This window comes from Candoia aspera, chromosome 11 (assembly GCF_035149785.1).
Source record: "Candoia aspera isolate rCanAsp1 chromosome 11, rCanAsp1.hap2, whole genome shotgun sequence".
Taxonomy (NCBI): domain Eukaryota; kingdom Metazoa; phylum Chordata; class Lepidosauria; order Squamata; family Boidae; genus Candoia; species Candoia aspera.
In genome coordinates, this window is record NC_086163.1 from 7,085,783 (window position 1) to 7,099,647 (window position 13,865).

Below are 13,865 nucleotides of genomic sequence, written 5' to 3' on the forward strand. Positions count from 1 at the left end.
AGTGGCTCTCGGTTCCTGCACTCTAATGAAGTTGGGGAAACCTTAATCTACACCCCACCCAAAACTCCTTCGAGGAAACGTGGGATGCAGAACACAGGAAAACAAAATCCTTATGGCTGGCTTCACAGATTCTTCCGAAAAGAAGCCAAGCTCACTGAAATGACATGCAGGCAAACTCCGTTCTGGAAAAGTCTGAGCTAAAACAGTTTCAAAGCTTTTCCCTTAAAAAGGGGTGTGTGGAGTTCCCCCTCATATTGCCTCCCCAACTCATCTGCCTTTGTTCTTGCTGTGAGTTTTGGTTGATCAATCAATCAAACCTTTATTGGCACTATAAAAGCAATAAAATACAAATGGCATTAACATATCAGAGTAACAAAGAGCGATACTCATTAAAAAAATTGATTACATTTCCTTTTAAGTACTTCCTCTAGGAATTTGGCAACCATTCAGGTGGCAGGGGAGATGATCATGAGTTTTGATTGAATGGTGATCAGTGTTCCTCCATAGCCTAGTGCTCACTGCCTCCAAGCAGCCCCAGGGAGAATTTGTAGGAGGGGGAAACTGCAACCCTGAGCTGCAGAGTCACCACCAATAGTAAGGTTCTGTTTTGACTTCCCCTCCCCTTGTCCTTTCCCCTTGGTTTTACCATCTAGTGAAAGGTGGCATTCAATATTTACTTACCAAGATCTGCTGCATCTCACAATATATCAAAAGAGAAGCCAGCTCTATATCTTCGCTATATCCATTTTTGAGCGGGACCGAACGATAGCCTAAACGGGTAGGATTAAAAATGTCAACTTCCACTTCAAGGCAGTCTCAGACTGACACACCTGATGGAACAGACCGAGGCTCACCTGTGCTGATCTTGAAAGAACAGAGTTTACTAGGAAGCAGCAGGCAGAGCAGGAAAGACAAGGCACCGTGAAGAATTGCAAGACAATCACATGCCCCAGAGCTGGAAAAAACCACAAGCTGCCACAAGAGATCTGCGCTTCTGCAACAGGTTGAAAAGGAAAAGAAGAATCGAAGCTAGCCAGACAACGTTTTTTGAGCAGGAAGCAAGTTCAGAGTGTGGTGGAGCCCGGGCCTGGGTAGAGTCCACAGTCACTAGCTTTTTTCTTGAGGTCGTAAAGATCAGCCTTATGTTGTAGAATCTACCATGCTGGCTGAATTTTCCTTGGGAGGAAGATTGTATGAGAAAACTCCAGCCATTTAATTGGCACTTTCTGCCTTCGGTCACGAAGGAATGTCCTTTTGCTTTGCAATGCCAGGGAATACAGTCTCGCAAGGATTATATACAGCCAAGGCAAAACCAACACTAAAACGCCATTCTTCAGGATGGCAGAATGTTAACAGCAATGTGGAGGGAGGAAAAATTGAGATCAGGGAGTTAGTTGTAATGTTCTCAGAATGGAAGACTACCCTGAGTTTTAGAATATACGAAGCCAATTAAATATTTCAGGAGATGAAAGGTAATTGGAGGAATTAAAAATATTCCTGGACAAGGGATTTTAAATAGACTTTTCTATTCCATCAGGAGCAAAGGTTTTAGAGTAAGAAGAACATTAAAAAGAGCTTTGAGGTATGCATTAGCTAAGTACTGGATAGATAACTACAAACCAGGTGAGGTATAGCCAAAAACAATAAATAAATAAATCCTCAAGTGCAACAACAGAAATTGGCTGTATTAAAAACTGGCAAGCAAGAACAGTCACGATTGTACTTAGACCCACATCCTGATTAATCAGCAAGGATAAGCTGAAAAGAAACAAGTAAAGAGTTATATAAGTGCTTACTCCATAGACAAAAGATTTGAGAAAGTGAGAGGTCACAAATAAAACCTGAAGATCAAAGACTGCAATTTAATTCTACCATCACTTCCAGTTCCCCTGTCTGAGCGAAGAGAGCAAACTCACTCTCCGCTAGAACCGCAACACTGCACCAGTCAGACATGTTACATGAAATCTGAAGGTCAATATAATGTGCAAAATACCATGTTTGTCATCGTTGTATTTGGTATCTACCTGATCTGACTCCTTTGATTGGAAAAGTCGCATGTGCTAAGAAGTTGGGGTCACTGAACATGTCTTCCTCATAGACAACGAAGCGCAGAAATGCTGTGTTGGGGTCATAAATTTCAAATTTCACTTGTTCCTGAAATGCCCAAACTGGGTTAAGGCCATTGTCATCTGTAACAAAATAAATGCTTTGCTATAAAATTGAGTCACAAACTAGTTCAAAGCAAGACCTGAAAAGCTGGATATCAAATCAAGCATTGTTGTCCAGCCACATATTGTGACCTTTCAAGACTTTTAAGCTCCTCTAATTTTTATAAAATCAATGAACAGCTTTGTGGTGCTTTAAAGATTAGCCAATTTATTGCAGCACAAGATTCTGTGGCCCCAGGTGCATCAAGTATAGTCCAGAGAAAGGAGGATTCTTTCTCCTCTTGCTCCCAACAGAAGGATGGAAGAAGGGGTAAGACAGTGTTATCTATAGATCACTATTTCTAAACCTTGGCAGTCTTCAGTTGTGTGGATTTCAACTCCCAGAATTCTCAGCAATGGCCATGCTGGCTGGGGAATTCTGGGAACTGATCTATGTATCTAGCAGCTGCCCAGGTTGGGAAAGACTGCTCTAGTAGCCCTTAACAAAGTAGGTTTGATAGACAGCCATTCTTACAACAGAGCTGGTCAACAAGTGCAGGGTGGGAAGAACCCTTAGTCTCTGTTCAAATCATGAGAATCTCTGCATGACTTCAAGCTCAGCTATGTCAAGAGGAAGTTGGTCTTCATAACTTCTGTTCTCAATGTTGAGCACTGGGAGATCAATGACAGTGTATCCCAGAAATTCAAACATTCCCCTGTCCAGATTTGGGTATCATTGATTCCAGTGAATAGAACCGATCTAGAAGTTCACCAACCAGTCTGGAAAGGCCTGCAGTCACAGACAGAGCAAATATGAGGTCTTTCTTGGCAGTTCTACAAGTTGAGGCCTGAGATGGTAATCTAAAACAGGATCTTCTCAGCGGTAGTCTTGCATCTCTGGAATTTTCTCGGGAGGACTAAACCTTTGCTTGGAAGATTTAGGTGCCTTGAGATGCTCTTTTAATAACTGCATTTAAATCTTGTCTTAACTGACACTTGTTTTATTGTTTTCATTATAAAGTGTTACTGGCGACTTTAAATTTTTGAGCTCTGGCCTATTCTGAGATCTTATCCTCATAAGATATTTCAGCCTCCAATCACGTGGGTGACCTTTCACCATCTCCAACTCCACAATGTCCCTCTTGAGATGTGGAAGCCAGAACTGTGCATAGTATTCTAGATGTAACCCTGCCATGGATGGGTATACGGGCATTAAAATATGCTCACTAGGTTCCTTTGGACCAATCACCATTTTAGGAGGAGCGTGGCAATGTATACTGCCTTAAGTTCCTGGCAGGAAGCTGGAATGATGCCACCAGTGAGCACCGGTTTTCAGTAGCACCATGTATTTGTTTGCACTTAATTTTCATAACCACTTAACTACTCTGAAATAGGGTAGAATAGGCAAGATGGGAAATGCTATTGAAGTAGCAACTTTAGCAACAACATGTTTTTTTACCTTAATGAGTGGCCTCGTAAGTTATGGAGAACAGTTAAGTCTCGATTAAGAGTATTGAGTATGACCCTTGGCAGCAACATCCACTGGAAAGGATGGCAGATGGGGTGTTGCAATGCAAGCTCTCCCCTTTTATACATGCATTACGGCATGCGCATTCAAAAGGAGTGGGATGTGTGCCGGAGCACTGCATTTTCCATCTTGCTGATTTTGACACATACACACTCTCCCTCTTCCCCATGGATGCCACTAACTCCTGGTGACTTTATCAACAAATCCATGAAGTTTTCTTGGCAATAGTATGGAAGTGGTTTACCACTGCCTTCTTCCACTCAGACTTGACGTTCCTGCCTTAAGCTCCTTGCAATGCAATGGTACCTTCTTTTGAACAAACAGAACTCAAAACTGCAATACAAAAATCCCAAATTCTTTGGAGCATGGTTTAACCCATCTCTTACTGATTTTTATTAAAGTGCTACATAAACACAGTTCTCCCCAGGTTCTGTTCTGAAGCATAACCCGGATTTTCAAAAGCACACAGGAATGATACTGTGGATGTTCCAATCATTGACGCATTTTCTTTGGAAGAGAGCAACTATTAGAAAGTGTAACTTCCATATTACTTTACTCAAAGAGCTAAGAGAAAGTGGATTGTATATACCATTCTGATGGATTCTACACCGGCAGTCCTCACTTAATGACCATTTGTTTAGTGACAGTTTGGGTTTACAACGGTGCTGAAAAACTGACTTGCAACCGGTCCTCACACTTACGACCGTTGCAGCATCAATGACCACATGGTTTCCTTAACACCCATGGTGATTCGCTTAATGACTGCTGTAAAAAAGGTCACAAAATCAGGTTGCATTTGCTTAATGACCACTTCGCTTAGCAACCAAAATTCCAGTCCCAACTGTGGTTGGTGAGTGAGGACAACCTGTATATCCTTTTCTGCGACACAGCTGAACACCAAGATCTGGATAGCTCCTAAAGTGAATGTGCCACATATACTGTCATCTAAAGCGTAATGATACAATATTATCCAGTAAGTTTTGCAGCTTTACTTTCCATGACCTAGTATTCTAAATCGGCATGGACAAATTCCCTGGAAGAAGAGCTGGATTAATGAAGAAACCTAATGATTTTGGTGCACTGGCTGGATTTAAAATTAACAAAGAGAAAACTAAAATATTAACAAAAACTATGAGTATAGAAGATCAAAAAGAATTGATTGGGAAATCTGGCTTTCAGACTGAAAAAAAGGGTTAAAGACTTGGGTATTATTCGATCTAATATGAACTGTATGTTATTTCAAAATAACCGTGTGAAGGTATGGAATGAAATTAAGAGAGGTTGATTAAGATGGGGAAAACTGCAACTGTCGCAGGATTTCTGTGATAAAAGGGAATGTATTACCTAGAATGATATTTCTATTTCAAACCAAACAGTATTTATTTATGTGTGTTTCTTTGTTTGTTTATTGGCATAGACAACCCTTTCCCCATCCCTTTGATCACTGTGAGGGAGCTACCGGAAGCTGGCTTGTAATGAGATAACACAAGAATGAGCAGGGCCGACAGGGTCAGCCTTGTTCTGCATTTCACCCATTTTGCCGCTTAACCTCTCTCCAGAAAGACAAAAAATAGCTTATATTAAGAAGCCGGAACGTGTAGATCCTCAACCCATCCTCAGTCGAAGCCAGCTTTCAAAGAGCAGCAAACAGTACTTACTCACAACAGTGGTCTTGAACTTATTGTTGTCATACTCAGCCCCACAGATCTCCACCTCGACAAACGGGCATGCGATGCTTCTACCAGACTTCGGAAGATGGCGCGCACCAATGACCTGTTTCATGACAGTATCCGACATTCAAATTAGTCCAAATAACTCCCAGTTACTGACGCATGTATCCCGAAGCTGTTACTCAAACAAGATCATAACGTAGCAGTTTCTCCTTCCAGTACACGCGCACAACTGATTCAACAGCGAAGATTCAATCACACCCATTCATTCCTATTTAGCTAAGCACTCAACTCTGGCTGTACTGTTAGTCAAAGCGAGATTTAAGTAATTATTTTAATTCTATTAACCACACCAAGTATACAGTTGAGTAGTACAGGGTACTACAGGTAGTCCTCATTTAGTGACTGTCTTGTTTAGTGACCATTCAAAGTTATGACGGTGATTAGAAAGTAACTTTATGACCAATCCTCGCTTCTCAGGTCTGTAAAGCAAAGGAAAGCTGAAGTAAGATCATAGGCACAGCTGCAGTTCCAATGACCAACCGCTTCGCTTAGCAACCAAGTTGCCAGTCCCAATTGTTCTCACTAAATAAGGACTACCTGTACTATTACCTTATAGTAGGCAGGGTAATAACTATTCAAGAAATCAAAGCAAGGAAACTTGCTTATGGCAAAGTATACCATTGTTTTAGTGGTCAGAACAATGGCAGAATCAGATGATGATGGTTAAGTTTACAAAAAAGCCAACTTTGGTTTATAACCAAATAACCTTTCTTTATAAATTTATAACCAGAAAGCAAGCTATCTGAAGCTGGCAATTCTGGGCTATCAAATTGTTGGCTTGCATTTGACTAGGTCGTGGAAAGCCGTGCTTTGACTACAGTCCCACTAAGTACAGTTCTCCTATTTGTTCAGACACATGTTGACACTAGTATTTGTTGCTATCTTGGGCAGAAAAACCATGGGCTGTTGGCAGCTACTACAAAAGGCCTTCTCTTAGCCCACGAAAGGGCTCCAGTCCATGAGCCATACTTCCCAAAGCTCTAGCTGAACAACGCTGCCAAGTATAATTCAAATTAAACCTCTTATGGACCCCCAACACTCCTTGTCTGTAAGTCATAGGCAGGAAAAACATTTACCCTCACTGTCAAAATCATTTGCAGTTTCTTCCTGCATTCATTTGGCACTGGGTCGTAGGCCTCGCTTCTCATGCTTTCTGGCTGGAGCACATACCCAGCCCAACCGTTCAGCGAGAACAAAGCTTCATTCATTTGCATGTATTTATCTGAGGAGAGCAGTTGGGATGGGGAAAAAAAGCCATTAGCTGGTTCGTTACCTGGTTAACAGATGGAAAGGACTAGCAAAAAGCAAAATCTCCTAAATAATATAGAGACTAGAGCTTTGCTTCACCAAGCTAGGACTAAATTGAGCTTGTGGAGCAATGCAGCTGTGGGAGTCTTCGCAGTCAGATGCAGCCAGCTTCCTTCTCAAAGGAAAGGAAAGAACTCTAATATAACTACAGTCCTACATTCAGGCACAGAGAAACCATGCAAGATGTTCCTGCCCTGTTAATTCCACCAACTGTTATTGATGGCAACCGAGAACCATCCAGTTGGAATTCCCCTTTAATTCACCTGGGCATAAAACTGGAGATAACCTTCTCCATTATATCCTGAAATATCACAATTCCAACGTGAAATATGGGGGAGGCGTGTGCGTGTGTATCCGTTTGCCATTTACTGAAATCTCATCACAGTATTGGCTGGATTTAGAGAAAACTTATTTTTTTCCCTTTGGTTACAAAGGTGTAACCAAATACAGCAGTGATGCGGCAATAAAAAAACCACATATGTGTCAATGATTACAGTAAAAATTGGAGGAAAGAAGAACTCGTGAAAAAGCAAAGTGTGGGAAAAGATCCATATAGTTTAATGTAAAATTAATTCAGTCCTTAAAGGACTCATTATATCTAGGCCACACAGATACTGCCCCATCTTCGCATTTTGAGAAGATAATGACATTTCAAAACTGGATAGAGAACGCACGGTTTATATTTCATAGAACACCGACCAGCTACTGGGAACTCCAAAACTAACAGACTTTCAGCATTTGTAGGAGGCTTAGATTAGCAAAGTGAGGTAAAAACAATATACTTCTGTTTGCCTTCCAATATTAACAATATTTTGCTGCAGATCTCTCCCTCTCAACATTAAATGGGAACATTGCAGTCAGTTCCTTTTAGGTAGGATACATCAACAAATGGTTGCTTACTTATAAAAGGAGGTGGCGAAGGGAATGGGAATTTGGTCATTTATTTTTTTTTACCTGGTGTCTGGAAATTAAGAGCCACCATCTGCACCCCACAAAACCAGAAGCGGAAAGGATCATAATTTGAGGAGTCCACTCTTTGTCCTTTTGGATAAATTCGAGTCAGTCCCTTCTGGTTGTATTTTAGTAGGTCGACCGGTTTCTGCTTGACAATGCTTTCTGCTTTGGTTTCCACAAAAGAACGAATTTCCTTGAAATTGGGATTGTCTACAAAAAGGAAGTGCAGGAAGAAGCTATTTCATAAAACTGTTCCTACATAACTGACTGCAGAGTTGCAATTCCTTCACGTCTAAAGACCCTTCTCAAAGCATCAGAGCTGGGACTTAAGAGACAGCCCCACTGGTCCTGGTGCCACTTGGAGAAAGATCTGGCCGTATGATCAAAGAACACATTGAGGACAAGTTGGGGACAGTCAGAAACTTCCAGTGGGAGCACGAAGGGACAAAAATCCTCAATAGGTTTGGAACTGACCATTTTCTCAAGCGTACTCTTCAGATACTATTTCAGTCTCATTTTTGGAAAAATTACACTACTTATTTAAGGTTACCTTCTACACCTAAAAATGGAACTTCCCACTCTAGCAGTACATAATGCAAACAAGAGCCATCAACTGGTGTTCATTAGAAGCTTAAGTTCTATAGACAAAGAAGACCAACTTAAATGGAGAAGGCAATTAATAGCACAATTTTTTGCCCTTGTTCCTAAGAACAAGGGAGATGTTCGGTGGCCAGTACAACAGTATCCCTCACACACACTTCACCCACCTACCCTAAACCAGCACAGTCTACCTTAATGCATTCACTTTACCCATGTCAAAAAGATCAGGAGATGGACTTCAGTAATCTCTCTACCTGAGAAATTGACGTTATGTATCTAAATTGCCTTCAGCAAAGATCATTCCATGACATGGAGTCACATTTTTTGATCTCAAGCGCTACGCGGTTATTACAAGGGAAACGCGGGGACTAAATAAGTAACTATCTTCTCTTTTGGTGAAGGAATATGCTGGTGGCAGAAGGCTGCAAAGTAGATCACATCATACATGGAGGCAGGAAAGAGATCTTTTTTTTTAATAGCGATATGACTACCAGGGGCTTATACAACAATTTCCATCTGGGTCTTACTTCAAATAGAGGGAAATTGTGCCATCAGCTTTTAGCAATCATAGTCAGAAGGGGCTTCAAAGACCCTTGTGTTGCAGGTTTCCCACCTCTGCAATATTGGCAAATATGCAAATATCAAATAAGAGTAGCTTGATTTTTTTTTTTTAAAGACACCTCTCTTCCCTAAAATCTTCCCTAAAATCAACAAATATTCTTTTTGGTTTAGCAACCTAACCGATGGATGAAAAATGGGTTACCGAGGTTGTCCTTGGTTTTGCTCGTTGGTATGCAATAGATTACCAAGTCAGATAATTCCATGGCAATTAACTGCTTCTTTTCCAAGTATCCCTTTAAAGTTTTCTGTTTTAAGGTTTAATAAAAAAAAAAGCAAAGTTCAGAGACAATACATGGCAGTTACCAACAGGAAAAGAAACCTCACACAATGACTCATTGGTCTTCAACTTTAGGTTAGCTTCTACACAATTCCTGTCACAACAAGAGCTCCATATATTTTAACCAGTACTCCCAACTATGAAAACTCACTGAACACAACCTTTTTTAAAAACAACAACAACCCCCTCTCAATTATCTCAAAACATCCAAGTGTTTATGCTATTTGATTTTCAGGTAATATAGCTGTAAGTCTGTTGTCAAAAATGATGAGAGTGACATTTGGGGATAAAACCGCCCAGAGTCCCTCTTTTGGGGGAGATGGGCGGTAATTAAATTTGAATAAATAAAATAAATAAAGCTAATTTGGAAAAAGCAAAGTAATTTAAGGATTGCTTGCGTGATGCTGAGCCATATAAAGAATATGTTCCAATAGAAGAGAACATCTGTAGCTCAGGGTTGAACTGTGGAGTCCTTGGTGCTCTCTGAGCTTGGTTGTTTGCTTGAAGATGTTTCATTACCCAGCTAGGTAACATAATCAGTGCTAGGTATAGGTAGCTAGAGGCAGGTAGCACTGTTGATGTTACCTAGTTGGGTAATGAAACATCTGCAAGCAAACAACCAAGCTCAGAGAGCACCAAGGACTCCAAACAAAATGTTCTGCAAGGGGGATCTCTTCCAAGCCTTTTTGGCTACTGGCATAAGTGGCTGGAAAAGTGGTCCTTTCAACTTCTGCTCAAAAACTAAAATGAAGGGCTGAACAGTGTATGTGGAGGGGCAGCGCTTCTACCTCTTCAGCAGTTCTCCACGTGATTTCCCTGATGCTCTGAAACCACTCAAACCACTCTTCCACCTTATCAGTGGCAAACTCAACAGGAGGGTCGTCAGGATTCTTGGGTTCTAGGACAAAGACAAAACTCTTCCCGTGGTTTCCTTGAGGCATTTTCACTATTGGGAATGAGAAAACAGAGACTTACTCAACATTCCATGGCCCCTAAACTGCTTTTAATTTAAGGAGCAAAGAAATTGGAAGCCAGCATCTACATACCCACTGTATATAAATTGAGATCCAGAATACCCCGACACAGGGACCCTAAAGGATTGTCCTCAAAGATCTGGAAAGAAAAGATTTGTATTTCTTTATATAGGGTTTTTTTTTAACCTCTCATCTTCAGAAGTAGGATACAACAGCAAACTCAATTCCCACACATCCATTAAAATTCCAAAAGCAACATTTTAGAATAATAAATCTTCACCAAGGAATTTGATCACTGAGAAATTATCATCAATGAGCTTAACTAAAGTTCTGGGTAAATAATAATGTTTTTTTCTGTTAACTAGACAGCTGTAATAAGACAGCTGGTACCTATTTTAGATGGACACCTGTTAATTTGTTAGCTGTAAGGTTTTTTTTTTAATATTTTTATTTTTTTAACAAAACAATCTTTAATCTTAAAGAGAAAGAAAACATTAAAAATTGAAAGTACAAACTAAGAAAGAAAAGAAAAAAAACCTTATCTTTTATACTTATCGATAGTCACAGGTTTACCTAGCTGTACATTTACTGTTACAATATACAAATAAAGAACCGTTCCTAATATATACAGTTTTTCTATTACTGAATGATATTAGCAAAGCAGAACGAAGAGCTTGGCAGAATAAAGAAAGAAATCTCTAATGCCCATCTTACCCACCAACCTGTAATTATTTAATTCCTAATAGCTACATTTCTTTGAATTTATCAGGTAGAGCTGGGAAGCTCTATAATCAAAATGGCACCGCTATAAACTTCTAGTTACTCAAATGTTGATGGTTGTTAAGATTTTGCAGGTTTTTAAACAGCAAAAGAATGTACTGCTTCCCCAGCTGTGTAAATGAATATTATTCCCTGGTTTTGGCATACAAGGTTTGTGTGTCAATATTCATATTTAATCAACAGAAATGGTGTCCAAGCCTACAGAGAGACACAGAAAAATCTAACAAAGATTCTCTTTATATAGAAAAGCATTCAGAATCGTAGCTGGATGACTTATTCTGTACACAGGTGGCGCATGGTTTTGGAGGTAATCTCACAGATAGAATCCAGGGCTGCATGCTGATAAATCCTTCCAATGGATTTGAGGAACATCAAGAAGAAAACATTCTAGCATGTGTATCGCAACAATCACCTGATTCTCAAGCTCTTCCATGCTATCAGATGACATGTCTTCAACGTAATTGGATGGAAAATAATGCTGAACCTTGTACCCGTAATCGCCTTTCCACCTGGTAAAAAGGAGGAAGAACTCAGGAGTGGGATTTGAATAATAAAAGTAACTATATGCCAATTAGGAGGGACGCGGTGGCGCTGCGGGTTAAACCGCTGAGCTGCTGAGCTTGCCGATCGGAAGGTCGGCGGTTCGAATCCGCATGGCGGGGTGAGCTCCCGTTGCTAGTCCCAGCTCCTGCTCACCTAGCAGTTCGAAAACATGCAAATGTGAGTAGATCAATAGGTACCGCTTCGGCGGGAAGGTAATGGCGTTCCGAGTCGTCATGCTGGCCACATGACCACGGAACTGTCTACGGAGAAACGCCGGCTGTTTGGCTTTGAAACGGAGATGAGCACCGCCCCCTAGAGTCGGACACGACTGGACTTAACGTCAAGGGAAACCTTTACCTTTACTATATGCCAATTAACAATCCAATTATAATCATCAACCTAAATCTTTCAAAGCTACCCACCCCCCAAAGCCCTCAAGAATGCTTTTAGCAATCATAAAATAATATATGCAGTCTCTAAAACATAATGCCTTCTCCCAAGCAAAGATAAGATGTTCAATACAATCAGAATAAAACAGTGGGGAAAAAAAATCTGGAGAAGATCATTATTCAGAAGAACACAATTTCAGTAGGGTCATGGTTAATGGAATAGCACTTGTGGACAGCCATCACAAATTATGCATAATTTCAACTACTGGATAACCAATCTTAAATTGTGCCACCTACGTGATTTACATTGTTCTTTTGTTACTATAAAATGCTTTGAAATCTGTGAAAACCAGATGTAGTTTCTGACTACATTCGGTGGGCTAGCAGAGAGAAGCAACGAAGAGGAAATGGGCAATGGAATCTTTGCTATCTGATTTTTCATGCAAAAGATGCCACACAACTTTCTCTGCCCATTCAAAACTGAACAAATTATGTTGGACATTTTACAACTCCAACAAAAGCATTCTGTATCATCTTAGCATCATGTTAAAGCTTTTGTTCACAAATTCTCTGTCAGTTTCCCCTTGAAAATATATTGAAATGCATAAAATGAAATGCAGAGATATCGTTTGCATTTCGAAGGAAACCAATTAAGCTCCTTAACTTATCAAAATATTCAAAAATAATATGTAACATAGAAATATATGTGCTGCTTTATCGATCCATTAAATCAATAACAAGCCAATACCGTCTTCTAGGATACAATAATTTTAGATAGTGAGATTTACTGAAATCAACAAACATTTTTGGAGTCTAGAGGCCCAAAATTACTTTCTTGCCTACAAACATTATTGAGTGAAAAGCTAAATTTCAATTAGAGGTAGTGAAAACAAAATTGTAATTTTTTTTCCCATCCAAGTCCACAGGGGATCATGGGCTCCAGGTTAATAAGGACAACCTGTGTTCCCCCAGATATTGTTGAATTTCAACTGCTAATCACAATGATGAATATTTAATGATGCTCGAAATGGTTGTGTATCAACCCCTGAAGGGCCACAGAGGCTTCTCATTACAGTCTGTATAACAGCTTCAACAGAAGTACAAAAAAATCTAAATATTACCAGCCACCACTTTCTTTGGAGACATTATGAATTAAGGCTCCGCGACAGAATGTCAGCTCATCATCCCTCTTTGCTTGATAGTCATACAAGGCTTTAACCGTTCTCTGGGGCTGCAAGAAAAGAGCAACGGAAAAGGATTTCAGACCAACAAGTGAGCTGAATTCTGAGAAATACGATTAAGACAGGAACACAGCCCTGAAGCGAGCACAGGCTGTTCCCCATCTCCCAACACCATTTTTCATTGAGATGGACTGTTTTGATTTTTGAATGGAAAAATGAAAGATACTGTAAAGATATTTGCTCTCCATTCTTTCGGCTAAGATCAAGATGAACACTGATATAACTCACCACAGAAGGTGTTATTTCAGTGGGCTCTACATACATCTTGACTTCATATAAAGAGCTAGGATCCTTCTCCTAGATTGAAAAACAAAATAAAATTAATTACCATCAAGGTCTTGAGTCTTAAGCTTACCTTGTGTACATTAACATACAGTAACTGAATATTGTTTTACTGGATTTTCCCTTTCCCCCCACTTTTGGGATTTTCCCCTCCCCCCAAAAAAGTCCAGTGCTATTTTGGCAAAGTTTGGGGGAATTTTTTAATACGGAAGCTTTTGTAATGACTGATAAGTTCAGTGTTTTTAAGACATCAAAGCAACACTTAGGTCTCTTTTCTTCTTAGCCTTCTGTCCAAAGAAAATACCTGACTTTATGTTCAGAGCCATGCTGCCTTGGTTCCCACCGTAAGCTGAGCTGTAATGTAACAGTGGGTCCTGATTTAGTGTGTTGTTTGACTGCAGCCACTGTGGTATGTAACACAGAGTTTTAACAGTCCAAGAGTTTTAACAGTCCAATCATTGAGCTCCTCACACCTTTATTTTCCGATA

At 40.1% G+C, this 13,865-nt stretch overlaps 1 protein-coding gene across 1 annotated transcript in view; it reads right to left on the bottom strand.

The window, feature by feature from the left end:
- The window catches only part of PLCG2 (phospholipase C gamma 2), a 70,419-nt gene that overhangs the window by 3,648 nt on the left and 52,906 nt on the right, over positions 1–13,865 (bottom strand). Inside the window, exons 20-30 of the mRNA XM_063312807.1 lie at positions 13,324–13,392; positions 12,976–13,085; positions 11,335–11,431; positions 10,215–10,281; positions 9,957–10,114; positions 9,034–9,136; positions 7,671–7,880; positions 6,485–6,630; positions 5,334–5,448; positions 2,025–2,189; positions 682–770 (exon numbers count right to left, since the gene is read on the bottom strand). Coding sequence (XP_063168877.1) covers positions 682–770; positions 2,025–2,189; positions 5,334–5,448; positions 6,485–6,630; positions 7,671–7,880; positions 9,034–9,136; positions 9,957–10,114; positions 10,215–10,281; positions 11,335–11,431; positions 12,976–13,085; positions 13,324–13,392 — 1,329 coding nt within the window. The remainder of the gene's footprint in view (positions 1–681; positions 771–2,024; positions 2,190–5,333; positions 5,449–6,484; positions 6,631–7,670; positions 7,881–9,033; positions 9,137–9,956; positions 10,115–10,214; positions 10,282–11,334; positions 11,432–12,975; positions 13,086–13,323; positions 13,393–13,865) is intronic.